Below are 21,453 nucleotides of genomic sequence, written 5' to 3'. Positions count from 1 at the left end.
AAAAAATGACAATTCCCTTGGCAAAACAAATGCTGATATAGAGTATTTTTGTACAGGGGTTTAGAGGTGTTTGGAATTTTTTTTCTGCAAGAAAACTGCTCACAAAAATGCAAAACAGAAGGTTTTTTTTCTGCCTCTAAACTCCGAGTTAAAAATATACATCTAAACATCCTAATATACATGGACATGTACAGTAGGATAATACTGAGCTACTTCTACAGGCAAAATGCTAAATTCTTTTAGAAGCTTTGTTCAATGTTTGGCTGCTTTATAACCATGTTAACAAATGACAGTTATTATGTTCAGGGATTCATTTAGGTTGATTGATTGCATCCATGCTTGTATATCTATACTTGATTTATGATTGTTAAAATCTTCCTTTAAGGCTTTTCTCTCTAAATCTGAGATATAACCTCTAATCCTCAATCCAAACATGGACTTTAACATCTTTACAGGACTTGTGAACGATAAAGGAAAGAATAACTGCTTACTAGAGAAAGAGGCTGTTCTCATCCATCAAATTATTCCATAAACATTTCAGGCATGCTAATTGCAACACATTAGCTAAACATGAGAAAGTATGGCTGGAGAGCCGAAAAAATTATTTTCAGATCATACTGCAGGGGAATTTTCTACAGTGATTTCAATATGAAATATTGGATGGTAGCCTTGGAATCACTAGTTTAGTTTAGTTACCCTGGCAGTTAGTTATACATGTTATACTGTTATACATGCAGCATCTTCTACATACAGTTGCAAGAAAAAGTATGTGAACCCCTTGGGATTACATGGAGTTTTGCATGAATTGGGCATAAAATGTGCTCTGAACGTCATCTAAGTCACAATAGAAGAACACAGTCTGCTGAACATAATACTACACAAACATTAGATGTTGCCATGGTTTAATTGCACATAACATGTAAACATTCACAGTGCAGGGAGGAAAAAGTATGTGAACCTTTGGACTTAATAACTGGATGACCCTCCTTTGGCAACAATAACCTCAACCAAACGTTTCCTGTAGTTGCAGATCAGACCTGCACAACGATCTGGAGTAATTTTGGACCACTCCTCTTCACAAAACTGTTTCAGTGTAGCAATATTTTTGGGATGTCTGGTGTGAATCGCTCTCTTAAGGTCATGCCACAGCATTTCAATCGGGTTGAGGTCAGGACTCTGACTGGGCCACTCCAGAAGGCATATTCTGTGCTGTTGCAGCCATTGTTTTGTTGAATTACTTGTATGCTTTGGGTCATTGTCCTGTTGCATCACCCATCCTCTGCGGAGCTTCAGTTGGCGGACAGATGGTCGTACGTTTTCCTGCAAAATGTCTTGATAAACTCTGGAATTCATTTTCCCATCAATGACAACAATCCGTCCAGGCCCTGAGGCAGCAAAGCAGCCCCAAACCATGATGCTCCCTCCGCCATGTTTTACAGTGGGGATGAGGTTTTGATGTTGGTGTGCTGTGCCTTTTTTTCTCCACACATAGTGTTGTGTGTTCTTCCCAAACAACTCAATCTTGGTTTCATCTGTCCACAGTATATTTTGCCAGTAGTGCTGTGGAACATCCAGGTGCTCTTTTGCAAACTTCAAACGTGCTGCAATATTCTTTTGGACAGCAATGGCTTCCTCCGTGGTGTCCTCCCATGTACTCCATTCTTGCTTAATGTTTTCCTTATTGTAAATGTGTCAACAAAAATGTTAGCATGTGCCAGAGATTTCTGTAGGTCTTTAGCTGACACTCTGGGATTCTTCTTTACCTCATGCAGCATTCTGCGCTGTGCTCTTGCAGTCATTTTTACAGGACAACCACGCCTAGGGAGAGCAGCAACAGTGCTAAGCTTTCTCCATTTGTAGACAGTCTGTCTTACCGTGGACACATGAACATCAAGGCTTTTGGAGATACTTTGGTAACCCTTTCCAACTTCATGAAAGTCAACAATTCTTGATCGTAGGTCTTCTGAGAGCTCTTTTCTGCGAGGCATGGTTCACATCAGACAGTGCTTCTTGAAACCAGTAAACCCAAAACAGGTGTGTGTTTTTAAGGGCAGGACAGCTGTCAGCAACACATCCAATATCATCACACTGATTGGAGTCAAGGTTGGCTCACTCCTGGCTCCAATTAGCTCTGGGAGAAGTCATTAAGCTAGGGCCTCACATACTTTTTCCTCCCTGCACTGTGAATGTTTACCTGTTATGTGCAATTAAACCATGGCAACATCTAATGTTTGTGTAGTATTATGTTCAGCAGACTGTGTTCTCCTATTGTTGTGACTTAGATGACGTTCAGAGCACATTTTATGCCCAATTCATGCAAAACTCCACGTAATCCCAAGGGGTTTACATACTTTTTCTTGCAACTGTATGTGAAAAGCTGCTTAAAGCTGAACCCTGGACAAAGCAATATACTGTATATACATGTGAAGCACATGCTGTTTTACCTGCAGAAAGGTTTACAATGCTCTCTATGCAAGCTGAAAGTGGTATTAAGCCCAAAAGCAAACATTTATTATACTGCAGTTTACCAATTCTTAGATGTGATGGCTGCATTCATTTTCTTTTGTTATGCTTTCTTTCCTTTAATTTCAACTGTTGATCCAGTCAGTAAGTCTATTGTTTTTCAAAAGCTCAACCTCTCCAACAGAATGTATCAGTTTACATGTATGTGACAATCCATTTAACACTGGCAGGGGTGGTTAAAATCATCAGCTTTTATTTATTCATTTACAACATTTAGGCCTGGTTCATACTACACGCGTTTCAGTTTAGTTTTTTTTTTGCATCCAAAATGCACAGAAAGTAGGTTCCAGTGTGTTCCAAGTACAGAAAAAAAAGTAGAACAGGCTGCATTTTGTTATGCACAGAACTGCACTGGAACGCAGTAAAACACATAAAGAATGCACCAAAATGCACCTGGAACGCACATGTCCCTATTTAAATTGAAGAAAAAGAGAGAGGAAAAAACGCACTGGAATGCGTCAAAAACATATGAAAAGTGTGCACGCAAAAACGCATCTGGACTGCATTTCTATAGTGTGAACCAGCCCTTAGGGCTAGTTCACACTAGATGCAGTCCAGTGCGGGTATTTCTGCATCAAAAATGCATGCACAATGTATTCCAATGACCCTAGCTCACACCAGTGCAATCAGTTTCAGTCAGTTTCCGGTGCAGAAAAAAAAAGTACAACATGCTGCATTTTTTCTGCACAGAACCATACTGGAACAAACTTCATCAAAACTGCACCAAAACTGCATATGGTGTGAACTGTAGGCAAAAAGTCTAAAGAGTGCATTTTTGTAGTGTATTCCACAAGGAAAAATACTGTTTGCTGTAACTGATTAGAAAGTATAAGCTGGAGTTTGGCTTCAATTAGTCAGTGTATTTAAATTTGCTAATACATTTAATACATTTAATACTCCCCTCCCCCCCCAGACTGACAATGCTGCTGTCTGCTGTGCCTCCTGTGCTCATGCACCCAGAGTTGTGTCTCACTTCACAGGAGGCGTGTTACTGGCCATATCACCAGGTGAAAATGCCAAAGAAAAGAAAGCTAATGAAGCAGCCCGCACACCTAATGATTGGTAAGCTGCAATATATTACAATATTGGTTTTGGGTTTATTACCGCTTAAGATTTACACAGCTCAGTTTGATAATTCAGGCTGTTGACCTAACTTTTTAAGCAGCTAAACAATACAGATAAATTATTTCCCTGCCCCCAGCCTGAGATTAGACAGTGAAGGATAAGAAGCAGATTGATGCGGTCATGCCTCTGCTCATCATTATTCTCAGCAAAACCTGAGTGGTTCTTACTAATGCCCCTCCCTTTTCCAGTCTACTATAAGAGGCTAATACAAAGTGATATTTAGGCCAGGGGTGTTCAACATTTTGAAGAGCGAGGGCCACTTAAGTAATTTGGTAACCAGTTGGGGCCACAATGAAATGAAATGGTTCAGAATTTTGAAATTTTTATGTTGATAGCATTATGACCATTTTCCTCCTGCAGGCGCTGAATGCCGGTGGGAGGGGAAGGCGAAAAAAAATGCTTTCAGCGGTTGCAAGAAGAAATAGAGAGGATCGGTTCCTGTGTATGCCGCCCCTCATATCCAAGTGTAAAACAGAATGTGACAGGGAGGCCATATGTGCCCCCTAGAGCATGGGGTGGGGTCACCATTGGGACTCCTGATGCTACATCAGTGCTTGGGGGGGGGGGGTAAAAACACGTCTCAACTATGGGGTTTTACCACCCCCAAACCACAAATGTAAATGAGCCCTGACTGTCCTGAGCTCCCTATAAGGCTGCTTTCACACTGATCCACAGGTTCAGTGCAGTGCACCTGCTGCTTTCTTACCGGTTAGCTGCATAGACATGTATTATATGTTGCAGGTATGGTGCACTTTCTTAAAGCATACCAAATCCACAGGATATAATAGCAGTCTATGGCTCAGTACAGTTAGCCTGCAGGAAACCGCAGGTGCACTGCGCTGTACCCGCAGATCAGTGTAAAAGCAGCCTGATAGTTGTTAACCCTTTTATAGGTGCTAATATGCCCATTGCAAAAGCGCAGTGTAAGTGATGTTTAATACACTGACCTTTTTTTTTTCCTCTTCCAGCATCTGCTGGCATCGGTATCCAGGCTGCTAGAAAGGTCCCAGGTGAAGCACACTTGGTATCTGGGACGGGAGCTGATGCTACAGAAGAAGCATTGCCTTATGCAGCTCCTGCTCTCTCTGAAGCAGCCTGCTTCCTCCACTGCTGATGCCAATTCAATGCACGCTGATGCTGTGAGATAGAGGGTCAGCAAGCCCAGATAGCAGTCGAGTTGCCACCCCCAGGCATTCACTTCCATGGTTTGAGGTCGAGGGCCACAACAGAGGGCTCAGACTGAGCACCCATGATGTAGGCATTAGCTGCATTTAACATACATTGAATTACTTTTTTTTAAATTACTTTAACAAATACTTGTAAAAGTGGGTTTGTTCAAGGACAGGATAGGTTGGGGAAATTAAAACGTTGGATATGATGGCTGCAGGATGTGTAGAAGAAGAGTGCACAGGGTGGAAGTGTGGGTAGTGTGGTCAGTATGAGCAATAGAGGAGTAAAGGGTAGGAGAGCAGGCAGTATGTGTAGGAGAAGAGCATAGAGGATATGACAGTGGGAAGTATGTGTAAGAGAGGAATGCAGAGGGTATGATTGCAGACAGTATGTGCAGGAGAGAAGTATATAGGGTATGACAGTGGGCAGTATGTGGAAGAAAGAAATGTGGGAGGTATGATGGTGGGCAGATGGTAGGAGTGTGTGGGGTATGACAGTGGGCAGATGGTAGGAGTGTGTGGGGTATGACAGTGGGCAGATGGTAGGAGTGTGTGGGGTATGACATCAGGACTGCAGAATGTGCAGTAAAGCCATTTAAATGGTATGACAGCAGGCAGTATGTGCAGAAGAGAAATGCAGATGGTATGGCAGTGGGCAGTATGTGCAGGAGAGAAGTACAGATGGTATGACAAAGGGCAGTATGTGAAGGAGAGGAGTGTGCAAAATTATGATGTATGGCAGTATGTTCATGAGAGGAGTGTTGAGGTAGGACTATGAATAGCAGAGAGGGCATGAGAGCAGACAGTATGTGCAGGAGAGGAGAGTGTAGTGGGACATGGGGTGATTAGGCTCAGTATAGTAGATGAGTTTCAGTGAGACATGTCAGTCCAAACTTTTTTTTAAGGGAGGGAGTTTTAGGGGCCTAGTAGCCCATTTTTATTGTAAAACAAATAAAAGTCCATAAACACAGATATCCCATACTGGGGTCTTCTCCAACAAACAGCAATAACAGAAAATGCTAGACCACCTGGCTACACTACAGCAGCTCCCGTGCTATTAGCACTGGTCTCCCTGAGCATAGGTTGCTCAGGCTCAGTCAGCCTTCTCATTACAGCACCTCACTGTATGGCCACTCCTGGCCTCCCAATAGGGTTCTCCCAGCATCCTAGATTCTCACACTTTTCAACACATAGCAGTAACTCTGATCAGACTAATAACAAGGCTGTGCACCTGTGTATTCACACAGATGGTGGGCCCTTTGAAAGAACTGGATACAGGTTTGAAAGTTCCATCCTGCCCAAGCCACTTTCAAAACTTCAAACTCCAGGCCCCGATCCAGATTTACAGAACCCGGAGAAAGCTTAAAATACAGCTTTCACCTTTCATAAATGTTCTGGAGCTTCACACTCTGCCTTACTGCAAAACTTGTGTCAGTTTTACCCTCCTTCTCAAAGTGGCAGGGCCTTGCACTAACACAGTAGAGTATAACATTGAGCAGGAGAGGAGTGCCCGGCAGGGGTGAACTGACAACTCATGGGGATCATGGGGCCCCTGTGTCCTCGCCCACACCCAAAAGCCTATGAAAAAGCCAATGAAAGGTACCAGGGGCATCTCATGGGGCCCCCTACTAACCCTGGGCCCTCAGGCAGTGCCCGAGTGCTCGAATGGTCAGTCCGCCCCTGGTGCCCAGGATATAGCAGTGGACAGTATGTGCAAAAGAAGTATGCGGAGGATATGACGTGAGCAGTACATGCAGAAGAAGAGTGCAGAGAGTCTAACAAAGGGCAGTTCATGCAGGAGTGGAATGCAGAGGATATTACATTGAGTAACATGATGCAGAAATGAGTGTGCAGGGTATGACCATGAGTATCACTTTGGAGTCCATGGAAGGAGATTTCTGTCAGCCAGGTGGGGTCCATGGAAAGAGATGTCTGTCAGCCAGGTGGGGTCCATGGAAAGATCCTCTCTACAGCACGAGGATGTGGAGATGCCGACCATTCCCCACAACCAACTCTGAGAGCCCCATAACAGAGCACTTTATTTGGCTAACAGAGATGTCTGTCAGCCAGGTGGGTCCATGGAAAGAGATTTCTTTCAGCGAGGTGGGGTCCATGGAAAGAGATGTCTGTCAGCCAAGTGGGGTCCATGTAAAGAGATGTCTGTCAACCAGAAGGGTCCTTATAGAGGGATGTCGGAGATGCCGACTATTCCCCACAACCAACCCTGAGAGCCCCATAACAGAGCACTTTAATTGGCTAACAGAGATGTCTGTCAGCCAGATGGGTCCATGGAAAGAGATGTCTGTCAGCCAGGTGAGGTCCATGGAAAGAGATGTCTGTCAACCAGGTGGGGTCCATGGAAAGAAATGCTGTCAGCCAGGTGGGGTCCATGGAAAGAGATGTCTGTCAACCAGAAGGGTCCTTATAGAGGGATGTCTGTCAACCAGGTGAGGTCAATGGGAAGAGATATCTGTTAGCCAGGTGGGGTCCATGGAAAGATATGGCTGTCAGCCAGGTGGGATCTATGGGAAGAGATGTCTGTCAACCAGAAGGGTCCATATAAAGGGATGTCTATCAGCATTGTTTGAGGGGATCATGGAGACAGATGTCTAGGAGTCTCTAACTGTGTTATTTTGTACAACTACAAGTTCCAACATGTATGGTTCCTAGCAGGGCAGAGATTCTGAGACACAGGCAGGACTGCTGTTCAGGGCTTATAGTTCAGGGGTCTGCAAACTCTTCAGTACAAGAGCCACACTGTATATTTTACAAATATTCATGGGGTGAAAAACATACATGAATAGAATTTGAATGAATACGTTTTACTTGGATCCTTTTTTTCCAATCAGCATGTTATGATTCAGAACAAAAGAGATATTACTTTGGTAAAACAAAGTAATGTGAAATAAACTTGAGCCAATAATAAAGGTTGAACAAAAATAAATTCAGTCTGCATCTTTCTACACAATTCTGGCAACTGGAGTTTCATCCATAAATAACAAAACACTAAGTCCAAGAATCTTGCGCTTCATGTTTTGTGACAAGGTCAATGTGAATAAAAGAACTGATTTTTTTTAAAGATACATTTGGTTTATATTTGAACCAACATACTGCTTTTTTCTTTTTTTTTCAACAAAAACAAAAATTTTAAAAAGCGATAATTTTTTTTTTTGTTTGTTTACTTTTTTATTTTTTTTTCGATCATCTCTGTTGACATGCTCACCTAGGTGAGAAAACTGTCTTCCTTTTTCCATAGCCTCCTGTGATATCCCTGTCACATGTCCCAGGAGGCTGCAGGAGCAAGGACACACAGGGGCCTGTGGGCAGAGCTAGTAGTGCATCATCAGGGGTTATCTGCTTGAACCCAAAGAGGCAGTGGGACCCAGGCTGTGGCAGCAGATCAGTGCATTACAATGGTGGATACACTGGGAAAGTGAGCAAGTGGATCAATGCTTCATAACTGGTAAGAGGGGAGTAGAGAAGAAAGAGGGGGAATGAAGTTCTTCTTTATGGAGAAGGACATATCTGCATTAATTTATGTTGTTCTATGTCCAACTGTGTCTGTTGGGTGCTCTAATAAATAATAGCGTGGCTTTGGAACCCTATTTAGTTCAGAATATAACAACATAGAATGCACATATTGCTACAGGGTAGAAATATTTTAGGGTTGGTGTACTGCTATTATTATGGGGGAACATCTTCAGGTGCATTTTTTTAAGCAGTGTTCTGGTGACTGCAATTTCACTAGCACTAATTTAAAAACTGAATCACATCCAGGTTGCTCCGGTTGAAGGGGACCACATATTTTTTTCCTTCTAGTACTGATGCATGAAAAATCTTGAGCAAGGTTAAAGCAAAGTAAAATGTTTTATAGTTTTTGCTCCTGAATTAGCAAAGTTTTTTTTTCAATAGTTTTCAGTTCTGTGCTGTGAATGATTCCCACTACAGGGCACAGTACACATCGAGTATGTGAAATTCTGAGCAGTCTACTAGTAATGCATTTATTTCTTACTCTGACCTACAAAATGTAATTCTGAGTGAAGGCCAAATCAGATAATAAAAATAAACATGTCACTAGTCTTACTCTGGATATGCTATTCATGACATATGATTAAGTATTGCTGTACTTAATATATTCACACCTCATTCTTCTGAACAGATCAAGTCAAACATTCACCTCCTCTCTGAGCCTTTTATTAACATAAACAGAAAGTTGAAATTCACAGTGTCTAACCACTGCCTGCTCATTTGCCAACCATTGGAACAATGGAAGTTATGTTTGCCTTTGGATAACTGAATGATATTCTCATTTGGCCTTCAGTATGACTATATATAGCAGTTTTCCAATACTTCACAGGGAATAAGCATATGAATTTACAGTGAATGTAGTTTTTTTTTCTTGTGTTTTATTTAGTATTCATTCGTAGGGATATTACATACCTAGGATAGCTATTTTTTGAGCAAATATTCAGTCCATGTACTTGTAAGGGAGGCATAGGTGAGTGATGGCGAACCTTCCTCCATACTTCCCAAGAGTGGGTCACATGAGGCCCATCTGTAACAGGATCACATTCAATATGCATAGGGTACCTTTACTCTGTGCCAATTCATCAGTGTCTTGGGACATGGCTGAGGCCACTGTAGGGAATACTTGACCTTAAGGCGGGCTTCTGTCATTAGAGATGACCGATACAGTCTGTACACTTGCTCAATAACTGTTTTCCAGTCAACTTTTGGGTCCCTGTGTAAATGTAAATCTTCCCACTGTAGACTTGCAATTAGGAGGGCCACGCTGAGCCTTGTCCACAACCACCTGCCCAGCATTTTCCATTACCATTCCCCAGTAGCTAAGTGGGCCCTGCCAAGCAACTTGCACAGGCTACACGCATGCACTTAAGCTTGCTCTTGGTCTTCCATACCTCTACACAGGATGTAGACCTCTGGTGCATGAGTGTTATAGGATTGTGAAAGACCTAGGGCACCCCATGACACACTTTACATGGACATGCATGGCGAGTGGTGGACATGTAGAGATAGCACCTAACAGTGAGAGTGGTTTAAGAAGAATAGGTTAAATAGAATCTGAGTCTACTTGCTATGTACACTGCACATACCATAGCCCTTGTACAACAAATTTGTCTTAATTATTTTGCTAGTCTAACAGACACACATAAATCTTGGCACAAATGATCATTTTAAATAGAGAAAATCTTCCATCTTCCATCATACATGATTTCACAGAATATAGAAAGCTACCTAAAAAAGAACTTTAAAAAATTTGTTGGGAACTACTTTGCAACCAGCAACTGTTAAAACAGTAATCCCCTTGGAAAAATGATGTAATAAGCAACAAAGCATATCAATTTCAGCAGTGAGGAATGTAATGTACCACACAGTGTAAATAATTCAGTGGTTAGGACTATCTAAGATACAACATAGTGTAAAAAATGCAACTGTCAGAATATTGTAACATACAAAACAGCATATATGGTGCAGTGGTCAGGACTACTGTATGTAACAAACAATAGTGCATATGGAGTATAACAGTCAGGATTATATGATTAGTGTGACCTCTTCATTGTGTAACATACAGCATAATGTATAGAATGATGAAGTCAGGACTGTGTAGCATATAGATTGCAGGCACCCGGATTATGTGCAACATTAGATGCCTAGTGTGTCCCCTTACATTGGTGGTCAGTTCTTTCTTTTACATTGCTAGTCAGTGGTCAGTGTAACCACTTACGTTGGTGGTCAATGCTTAGTGTGCAACTTTACATTGGTGGTCAATGCTCTCTCTTACATTGGTGATCAGTGCGCCCTCTTGGGGCTTGCTCACACAGGTGGCTAGGGGGCAGTAAAAGCATGTGATTGAGTCATCATTTTATTGCCCCTGACTGCCAACCTGAATAAGGAGATGAAGCCACTCAGGGATGTACACATGCTGTGGCTACGATGATGGCTTAGTAGCTGTGGCAAAAATTAAATGGCATGTTGCATTCAGTGGGTTGTACTGCCACTGAATGCATCCCATTTACAGTGCCTTGAAAAAGTGTTCATACCTTTGAAACGTTCCACATTTTGTCATGTTACAACCAAAAATGTAAATGTACTTTATTGGGATTTTATGTGATAGACAAACACAAAGTGGCACATAATTGTGAAGTGGAGGGAAAATGATAAATGGTTTTCAACATTTTTTACAAATAAATATCTCAAAAAGTTTTTGCAATGAAAAGTGGTTCTATGAAGTATTGACTCAGGGGGGCTGAATACAAATGCACGCCACACTATTCAGATATTTATTTGTAAAAAAATTGTGAAAACAATTTATTATTTTCCTTCCACTTCACAATTATGTGCCACTTTGTGTTGGTCTATTACATAAAATCCCAACAGAATATGTTACAACCAAAAACGTAAATGTATTTTATTGGGATTTTATGTGATAAACCAACACAAAGTGGCACATAATTGTGAAGTGGAAGGAAAATGATAAATGGTTTTCAAAATTTTTTACAAATAAATATCTGAAAAGTGTGACGTGCATTTGTATTCAGCTCCGCTGAGTCAATACTTCGTAGAACCACTTTTCGCTGCAAAAACGTTTGAGATATTTATTTGTAAAAAATGTTGAAAATCATTTATCATTTTCCTCCCACTTCACAATTATGTGCCACTTTGTGTTTGTCTATCACATAAAATCCCAATAAAGTACATTTATGTTTTTGGTTGTAACATGACAAAATGTGGCAAATTTAAAGGGGTATGAACACTTTTTCAAGGCACTGTAAGTGAGCAGGGACATGCAGCAACTGCCCATGTACATTCACCATTGTGACACAATGGGTGTGCGTTGTGCTCCTACCTCTCTTATATTGGTGGCTGGCATGTCCCTCTTTATTACTGAGAAGTTTGCTCCACAAAAAAAAAAAAATTACAGTACGCTCCACTACATACATTACAGTATGCTGCTCTACCAGATACATTGCAGTATGCTGCTCCACTACAAACATTACAATATGCATCTCCACCACAAATATTACAGTATGCTGCTCCACTGCAAACATTACATTATGCTACCCCTCACAGCACAAGCCACAGCATGCTTACATTGTACATTGAAATTTGACAGTGGCCAGGCAGACTGGTGAGGAGCATGGCTAGAGGAAGTGCCTGTTTACTGCTTGAGCAAGCATATGTGCACACAGGAGTAGTCATGGGGGTGGGAGCGCATCAAGAGCCAGGTCGTCCTACAGTTAATATGACAGGCAGGAGACTCAGGCTGAAAATTGTAAAACTTTTCCCTGAGGTGCACAGGGTGGCTGCTGATGGAGGTGCTAAGGGGTGCTTTGGGAATTTTTGGGAGTGCTAAAACACACCCAAGCACCCTTCTGGCACCGCTCCTACACAGATGCTTTTACTTTCTCATTAAGTACACTTGATGCAGAATTCATATCTGACTCGATAACTGGAAGCTGCCCAGGCCCTAAGGAAACAAAGCAATTCCAAACAAAAAAATTTTTCATCACCATGCTTCACAGCTGGTTTGAGATTCTAACCCTTTGGTTTGTGCCAAACATGTATTTTGTTCCAGTGGTCAAACTGTCGAGTTTAAATTGTTCAGTCCACAGTACATTGTTACTGAAGGTCTGGTCTTTGCTTGTATGTTTAATGGCAAGCTGATTTTTCTGGCACATCTCCCATACAGGTTAAAGTGGTGCAGGCGCTTCTTGATTGTAGGTGCAGGCACTTTGACACAAACTATTGCAAGAGTTACCTGCAGAATCTGCAAGTTAATTTTGGGGTTCTTGGAAACTTTTTTTTATATATACATATTTTATTGATTTTACCATTTTCAATTTTTACTCACTAAGAAAAAAAAACATATTTACATGTCTAATAAATAATATTTTGACATATACGTAAACTAATTTACATTTTCCATACCCCTTCCACAGTTCCTCCGGCCCCCCATCCTCCTTATCCCCTTTCCCCTCAACTCCCTCCCCATTCCGCTCTCTATTTTCATCTTTCCTGGGAATCTTACACAATATTATTCTACTTTTGACTTATTTTCTAGTTTGTTTGTTCTCGTCTTTCTATTTCAGGGTACTATATTTTGATTTGATCTTCTAAAATCCTCCCATTTTTCCCATCTCTTCCGGAATATCTCCATTCTATCCTCATCTATGTGGTAAAGTTCCTCCCAGGGGCGGACTGACAACTCATGGGGCCCCCGGGCAATAGGGGATCTTGGGTCCCCTGTGTCCTTGCCCAAACTCAAAAAAGCCTATGATAAAGGTACCAGGGGTATCTCATGGGGCCCCCTACTGACCCCGGGCCCTCGGGCAGTGCCCGAGTTTCCAAATGGTCAGTCCGCCACTGGTTCCTCCATTCTGTATATCTGCTCCACTTTTCCCAACCAATCTTTTATTTTTGGTGTTTCTTGCTCTTTCCAAAATTTGGGTATTAAACCTCTTTCTGCATTTAAATAATATAATAGGCCAGAGTTTTTATATTTTTCTACTGAAAACATAGTACCATGGAAGAGACATATCACTGGATCTTTTGGAATTTTAATCTCAGTTATCTTCTGAATATGGTGAATTATTCCCTCCCAATACTCTTGAATTTTAAAACATTCACACCATATGTGTAACATTGTGCCCCTTTCCCCACATCCACACCAACATAAAGGTGAATTATCTACACTTTGTCTATGTGCAATATTTGGAGTGATATACCACCCTGCCAAATATTTGTTGTTCATTTCCACATCCTTCATGTTTCCATTCCCATGTGTTAATCTATATATATTTTCTTTTTGTTTTTCCTCTTCTATTTTCACTCCTAATGCTTTTCCCCATTTCTCGATATATGGAGGAGTCGTGTCCGTTAATAGTCTAGTGAAAATTTTATATACTCTAGAAGTCCCATGTTTCCCATCTCCACGTGTATTCATTAAGTGTTCAAATGGATCCCATTTATCCTTTGTTCTTAAAGGTTTGGGGAGCTTCTCGACAACATGTTTTAACTGAAAATAATGCCACTCATCAAATCTAGTGAATAACACTTTCTTATTTTTCAATTCCGTGAATGAATATATTTCCTCTCCTTTCATTATATCCCCTAATTGTGCATCTTCCTTATTTACCCACTTCCCCGCTATACTTTCGTTACCTGGTTGAAAGAACTTTGTGAACACTATTGGCATTAACATGGAATTAAATTCCCATCCCATTTGTGTATGTACTGCATCCCATATTTTTAATACATTTCGTGTATACGAACTTGTGCTATTTACCAATCCACGATATTGGGGTGGTAACCATACTATCCTATACAATTGTGTCTCACTTAGTGTGTTTTCTATTTTTACCCAACTTTTCCCAAGTGCATTATGTGTCCAATCAAAAATTTGTGCCAATATTACAGAATTATAGTATCTCTTCATATCTGGTACCCCCAATCCTCCATTCTCTTTATCTTTACTTAATACTTCATAGCTTATCCTTGGTTTTTTATTCCCCCAGATGTATCTTATTAATATATTTTTAATTATTTTAAAGTATATTCCTGGAAGCTTTATTGGTATCATATGAAATTTATCGCATTCAATAATGGAATATCATTTCTTTATATAGGTTTTTTGTGATACAGTTAGATTTCCCAAGTATTTTAGTACTCTTTCCTTCCATATAAACGGGAACTCTTCCTGTAGAATTCCTTTATCTTTATTCAGCAGGTTTACATTTAAGATCTCAGTTTTAGTTGGATTTATATTTGATATCTCACCATATTCTTTCAATGTTTTCATTAAGTTCGGCAATGTAATCCTAGGATTGACCACGTAAAACAACAAATCATCCACATAAGCTGCCACCTTATGTTCTGTTTCTCTCTTGGAAACTTTTAATAACAAATGGTAATTTTTTGGACTGAATTTGCTGGGCCAGCCAGTTCTGAACATATTAGCAGTTGTTTGAAATCATTGCTACTTGTGCATTGCTTTCCTTACAGTGAAATTATTAATTTTAAACAATTTGGCAGTATTTTTAAATCCTTTGACAACTTTTTTAAATCCCTTGCCAGACTCATAGGCACCCAGAACCCTCTTCTGGTCATGGGGGTACAGCCAATTTGCATCTCATTTTTGACATGTCTGTTTTTTTTAGTTAAGAAAATAGTCTTAGGTGACAAAATTATAAATAAAAAAAAGTTTCGTGCCTAAAACAGACATAAATGGACAACATCCTTTTAAATCCATTCATGTCCAGAAAAACATAAAAGGACATGCCATTTACCTTTTTTTTCTGCTGACATTCATAGACTTGGATTTTTTTATCAGAGTTTAACAGAAGCAGAGTTTAGGGCCAGTTAAACATCCCTCTCCTGAATGCAGAAGAATCGCGTTCAGGAGAGGAACGTTTTGGCCTAAAAAAGCCAAACACGACAAGAATGTGTTTAAACATGCCTAAACATTAAACTCCGTTTTTTTTAATTTTATGAATGTACTGCGGGTGTGCTTTATTGCCAGCTGCTATGGTTCCTCTGTATTATTGTGAAAACTGTCGCTGCTCTATACCAGATTTGCAATTACCCTTTTGTATTGTTTTTATTTTATGCTCCTCTCCCAAGAAAGAGTTTGTTTTAAAAAAAAAAAAAAAACTTCCTCATTTGTGCTTCAATCTGGATTTGTCTGCAAACCTGACCTATCAATGAACTAGATCCAGACTGAAGTCATTAAGATTACAAGAATAAATGCAACATGCCAAGCAGGGGCGGACTGACAACTCATGGGGCCCCCAGGCAATAGGGGATCATGGGGCCCCTGTGTCTTTGCCCAAACTCAAAAAAGCCTATGAAAAAGGTACCAGGGGCATCTAATGGTGCCCCTTACTGACCCCGGGCCCTCGGGCAGTGCCCAAGTTTCCAAATGGTCAGTCCACTCCTGATGCCAAGCTTATGTGTAATTTGTTCAAGTACATCACCTTTTATTTGTCAATTCTGTTCAAATATGTTGATATGTTGCTCAAATATGTTGAAAATGTCAACAGTCTCCATGTGGTGTACTTACATTTTCACAGTGTGCATGTGTGTGTATATATATATATATATATATATATATATATATATATATATATATATATATATATATGAAAGTTGCAGGACTGTGACATGGATGTTTTGAACGTACGGTAGATATTTAGTGGTATCACCCTAAAAACAAAACAGAAACATAAGTCAATCCTGCAATGAGGACAATTTACATTCCAAGGCTTTTTGGCTGCCTGGAAGACAGCTTTAAAAGTTCTTCTTAGGTCTGTAGCTGTTCAGAATCTTAAGGATGGTTCCTCATTATGTGAAATTGTCAGCTTCCTTACATGTGGAACAGCCCTGTTCAGGTCACAGAACCATTATCATTGATGCAGCTTGCTAAAACTTTCAACAAGGATTAATTAAATTTATATCTTGTTCTCTCTTTTTTGTTACAGGAAGAAACAGACAGCATTTCCTGCCAGGAACAAATTAATCGATCCATTTATTGGGCAGATGGCTTTGTGTTTGTCTTTTCAATCACTGACTATAATAGCTACCGTATGATTAGGCCTTTGTACCAGCACTTAAGGAAAATCCACCCAAACACCAAAATTCCACTTCTTCTGGTAGGAAATAAAGCTGACCTTTTAAGAGCCAGGCAAGTGGAATCTGATGAAGGTCTTCAACTTGCTAATGAACTGTCTGGTACATATGCTGAAGTATCTGCTAGAGAAAACTATGAAGGGGTATATGGAGCTTTCTATCAACTGTGTCAGGAGGTTGGAAAGATGATCTTCAGCTGCAATGGGGAAAAGAGAAGAGGACTTCATCTTGTGCGCCCCAGATCTCCTAACATGCAAGACCTGAAAAGACGCTTTAAACAGGTGTTGTCTTCAAAGGTGAAGTCTACTACCACCCTTTGACAACTTGTGGTTCTGCAAAAGTGGTTTGGATCTAAAGAAAGCAGTCAAAGGAAAACACTTATCTCTGAGGCCACCTAGGTCAACTTCCATTCACCGACATGGATCACAAATTAGTTTCAGTGCAATGATTACAGTACCTGAGAACATGGATGCTTTCATGAGAAGATTTTGAGAAGGGTATTTTGTTTAGTCTTTATGTTTAATTTGCCTATGTTTAAAACATTTAGTTATTCTTTAAAAGTGTATTGGCCCAAGTTGCGCTGGTACCAATTTGGCCACAGTGAATATGTTTTGTTACTAAAGGTTTTTTGCAACTTCTTGTGATTTTTTTTTTTTCATGCCTGGATCTTAGCAGTCTATAAGACATCAAATCTTCTCAAAAACAATGAAGCTATCAACAATGTAAAGGAGCTTCTACCAATAAGGATGTGGCTGCTCATCTAATGTTACACTATGGCAGAATGATGAATAATAGCAATGGTGTCAGGTTGTCACATGCATACCCACACTCAGGATAAAAATGTCAGCATGTCAGTATCTCCAAGTATAAGATCTTTCAATGGCTGTGGCCAAATACTATATGATGCATGTGGGTGGTTCATAGGTTGCTATGATGGCCTGTCCTCTATTATTCATTGCTTTTATTATCTAACTATAAAAAATACTGAAGACTGTGAATCCATAATTACATACAGTTTCAATAAAGCTGTCATAAAATAAAATATTTATACAGCGGGACCATTTATGAACTGGAGAGTAATGCATGGATTTACCAAGTTAAAATATTAAATCAGTTGTAGAAATATTTTTGTTCTATGACATTGTAGATTTGGCACAGTGAAGTGTTTTCTTATAGAACGGTGCTGAGGTCATATTCAGTCTTCTTCCTGTTCTAGGAAAGCTAAATAACATATTTTAAAAGCCTTTAAAAGTTATTATTTTAGTGGCAATTTAGTTTGAGGGGATTTCTGGGTTATATGGAAATCATCTGTTTGTGAATCTTTCTTAAAGCTGAACTTTGGGCTAGAATTAAAAAAATACCCTTGTGGTGCCCCTTCTCCCCTGCACTGCAAGGGAATATCTATCTGTGCAACCAAGTGTCTAAGCTGCTTGGGGCCACAGTCGCACACTTGTCCCCTCTACATACAATAGCCGTGCATTGTAGTGGATGGTATTGTGGGACTGCCCACAGGCTGGAGTTATGGGGACAAGAGGACAGAGCTGGAGCCTGCTGTAACAGGGAACAGGGTAATTAATACAGCCTCTTCCTCTACCGCTGGAAATAACAAGCATATAACCCTTGCACTGTGGGGGAACCCAACTGCAGGGGTATTTTTTTGCTCCAGCCTGGAGCTCAGCTTTACATTTCTGCCCCTGCACCCCATCTTCATATCTCTGATGGTCAAACTGTTTGATGATTTTAGGCTCTGCCTGCAGCACCATCTGCTATTGAGAGCTGTTATTGCAGTACAAACAGTACCATATGTACACCATATCAGTAATAGGAATGTAAACATTAGCACATATACATTATTGTTACACTACAGGGGGTGACTAAGGCTGGTCATGCATTTATATAATTTTCTTGTACAATTTTCCTTTAGATTTACTAAACGCATATAATATGAGGTCAAACTTAAACACTTTCATTTTGTATGGAATCAGGCAGGCCCTTACACTACATATTTGAAGGTAAATTTAAAGGAAATTGAATAGGAAAATTGTATAATTTATAGCCAGTTTAATTAAAATAGACACATCCTTTAAACTTGGTTTTACATAGCAAAGTCAAATTGACTTTTATATCCCTGTTTACTTATATACCAATATTTAAATGCTCAAAAATGAGTGCATTACAAACCACTTCAAAGGTGCAGTGACCAGCCTGTTGCTCAGCTGTTGTCACAGTGATAGTGCTAGGGTAGAACACCCCATCTACTATCTGCTGATTGCTACTATCTGACAGTAATCACAATTAACACTATTATTTCAAAAAATAATATTGTTTCCCCTTATATTTCAAAGAAATGATGCTACTATGGTACTGGAACATAATGTAGGCATGTTATAAATAAAAAAATAAAGCCATTTGACCAGAATATGTCCGATCCCATGACCATAATAAATCTCAGCCTGCAAAGGATTAAAGGAAACCTATCAGGTGGATATTGCCATTGCTGAACTCTCCTAAAACTGCTACTTGCCTGGCTATTAAGCTGAGACTCTGGCTTCTATACCTTGAACTGCTGGCCTGGCAGGATAGCAGTTATGTCTTTTCTGATTTCCCTAATCTGCAAACCTGTTCCAGGCCAGTGATATAGAATGTATGAAGGCTGGTGGGTCATCCAGGCAACTAGTAATTTTAGAAGGTCAAGAATGGTAGTTTCCTTTCAAAATTAACTCTTTTTGAAATAATTTAATACACTAATCCTTGAAACATTATAAAGACTTCATTTTAAATCAACATTTGCACAAAAAACAAACACCCCCAGCTCTCAGAGGTTTTCTACACAATCTCAATAACATACAGACAACAGGAGCCAATAGGGAACCTTCAACTGGAATGCTCAGCCGTTGCAGCCCTCCTTAGACAGGGGAATCTAGCATATAACTGTAAGAAAAGCAAACAGGAGGGTGAAAACACTTTATTTTTTGATAGTAGAGACAGAAAAGCCAAATTCATGCTCACAAAAGAGAAAAAAATGCAAGCGTTATATCACACAGTGGCTAAATGGATAGCACTTCCGCCTGGCAGTACTACGGTCATTGGTTCAAATCCCAGCCACGGCATCATCTGCCTGGATTTTCATGTTCTCCCTGTGGCTGTGTGGGTTTCCACCAGGAACACCGGTTGCCTCTCCCACTCCAAAAGACATGCTGGTAGGTTAACTGGATCCTGTTTAAATTGGCCCTAGTATGTGATGTATGAATGTAAGTTAGGGACCTTAGATTGTACACCCCTTGAGGGTTAGGGACTGATGTGACTATACAATATATATGTAAAGCACTGCATAAATTGACAGCGCTATATAAGTAGCTGAAATATGATAAATAAATCACACCAATTACAGATCCAGTGCTGGTGAAGTGTCACCCGATCCAATGCATCACAATTGCAGCAGACTGACACATTTTGGGGGATGCACCCCCTTCCTCAGAGCTCTAAGTAAGGGGGTACATCTTCAAAATGCTTTAGCTTGCTGCACTTGTGGTACATTGGATCAAGTTACCCTTTACCAGCACTGGATCTGACATTGATGTGATACAATTTTTTAATGGTTGAACTGGATGGTCTGCCTTTTTTCAGCCAGACTAACTATGTAACAATACTTGCATTTTTCCTGTTTTGTGAGCATGAATTTGGCTTTTCTGTCCATTCTATCAATACATCTTTTGGTAATGCACTAGGCATTTGTGCTCTCCTGTTTGCTTTTCCTACAATTAGATCAACATTTATGCAACTGTTGCTAGACAATTGCCAAGAGCTATTGAGAATGAAGTACTGTATTTTGTATATTGGCTGATCCCACAAAACACATGGGTTAGGATTCTGTTAGTAACACATGGAGTTTATCACTGTGTTACCACAAGGATATAAGGTGCATCTTGACCTGTGTTGAACGGGGGAGTCTACAATAAAGTTCTGGAAAGTGTGCCGGATTAATCCACTTAGCATGTTCTTAGTGTGCAGTGTGTTTTTATCCTTTATTCTTTGTGCACAAACATCTGTTTTCACTGTACATAAATAATGAAAGCAATTCATGTGTTCTTGCATGGATTTACATACGGTACCCTTTATGAATGCTGGTAATTGAATTTAAAAGTTGTGGATGTACATAGAAGCCTCCTGGCAGAGGTTCGAATAAACCAATAAATAACATTACAGAACTTTAGATAATGCTAGATTCCAGATGAGCAAGTACAGTAGAAATGAATAGGTCAGGAACGGAGGAGTAAATTATAACAGAGAATAGAACCATTAATTTCAATTTTAGGAACGGATGAGTGTTTGTAGAATTACTATATTGAATTAATTTAGCAGCAAATGTGATGTAGCTATTTTTATATTTGCAAATGGAAATGGCTGCTTACATTGTAATAAAACAAAAATCTATTTTATATGATGTTTGTATTTGTCATTTTATGCAATGTAAAACCCTTTATGATTACCGTATATATTCTCTTCTCCTGCATAGTCTGTGACCAAGCTGAACATTGATTAGGATATCTGGACTGCATGATTCTCTGACGTTTGTGACTGTATACTTTTTTTTGCATCAGTGACTGAACATTTGAATAATGGCAACTAGCATTTTTAGAAGGAGCTCAGCATTGACAGCCTTTACTTTTCTTTTTGGCAGTACTGTTTTTTTTCAGCACTGCATAGTCCGATGATGCTAATTGAACTTAGTGCAACACACCAGAATCAGGGCATAAGTACTATTCCTCCCAGCACATGCTAGAGTTCAGTGCTTGTGAATAATGCCTAAAGTATTAGAGATTAAAGTAATAGTAAACTCTACTTTTTTTCTTTTTGTTTGTTACTAGGTGCCTGCAGTGTTGTGCCATAATGTGCTAGTACACACACTAGCACATTATGGTAGACTTACCATTTAAACACACAGTCTTCCTTGTGGGTTTGTGCTGTCTTGCTGTTTGAATTGCTGGGC

General features: G+C 39.9%; 1 protein-coding gene across 1 annotated transcript in view; it reads left to right on the top strand.

Moving 5' to 3' along the window:
* LOC149456274 (ras-like protein family member 11A-like) overlaps positions 1 to 20,902 on the top strand; it is an 81,224-nt gene extending 60,322 nt beyond the window's left edge. Inside the window, exon 4 of the mRNA XM_089685199.1 lies at positions 16,316 to 20,902. Coding sequence (XP_089541325.1) covers positions 16,316 to 16,783 — 468 coding nt within the window. The 3' untranslated portion in view covers positions 16,784 to 20,902. The remainder of the gene's footprint in view (positions 1 to 16,315) is intronic.
* The last annotated feature ends 551 nt before the right edge of the window (positions 20,903 to 21,453 follow it).

Source organism: Staurois parvus, unplaced genomic scaffold (genome assembly GCF_062004578.1).
Source record: "Staurois parvus isolate SC_StPar_1 unplaced genomic scaffold, SC_StPar_1.0 ptg000365l, whole genome shotgun sequence".
Classification (NCBI taxonomy): Eukaryota; Metazoa; Chordata; class Amphibia; order Anura; family Ranidae; genus Staurois; species Staurois parvus.
This window is presented reverse-complemented; position numbering and strand designations above follow the sequence as displayed.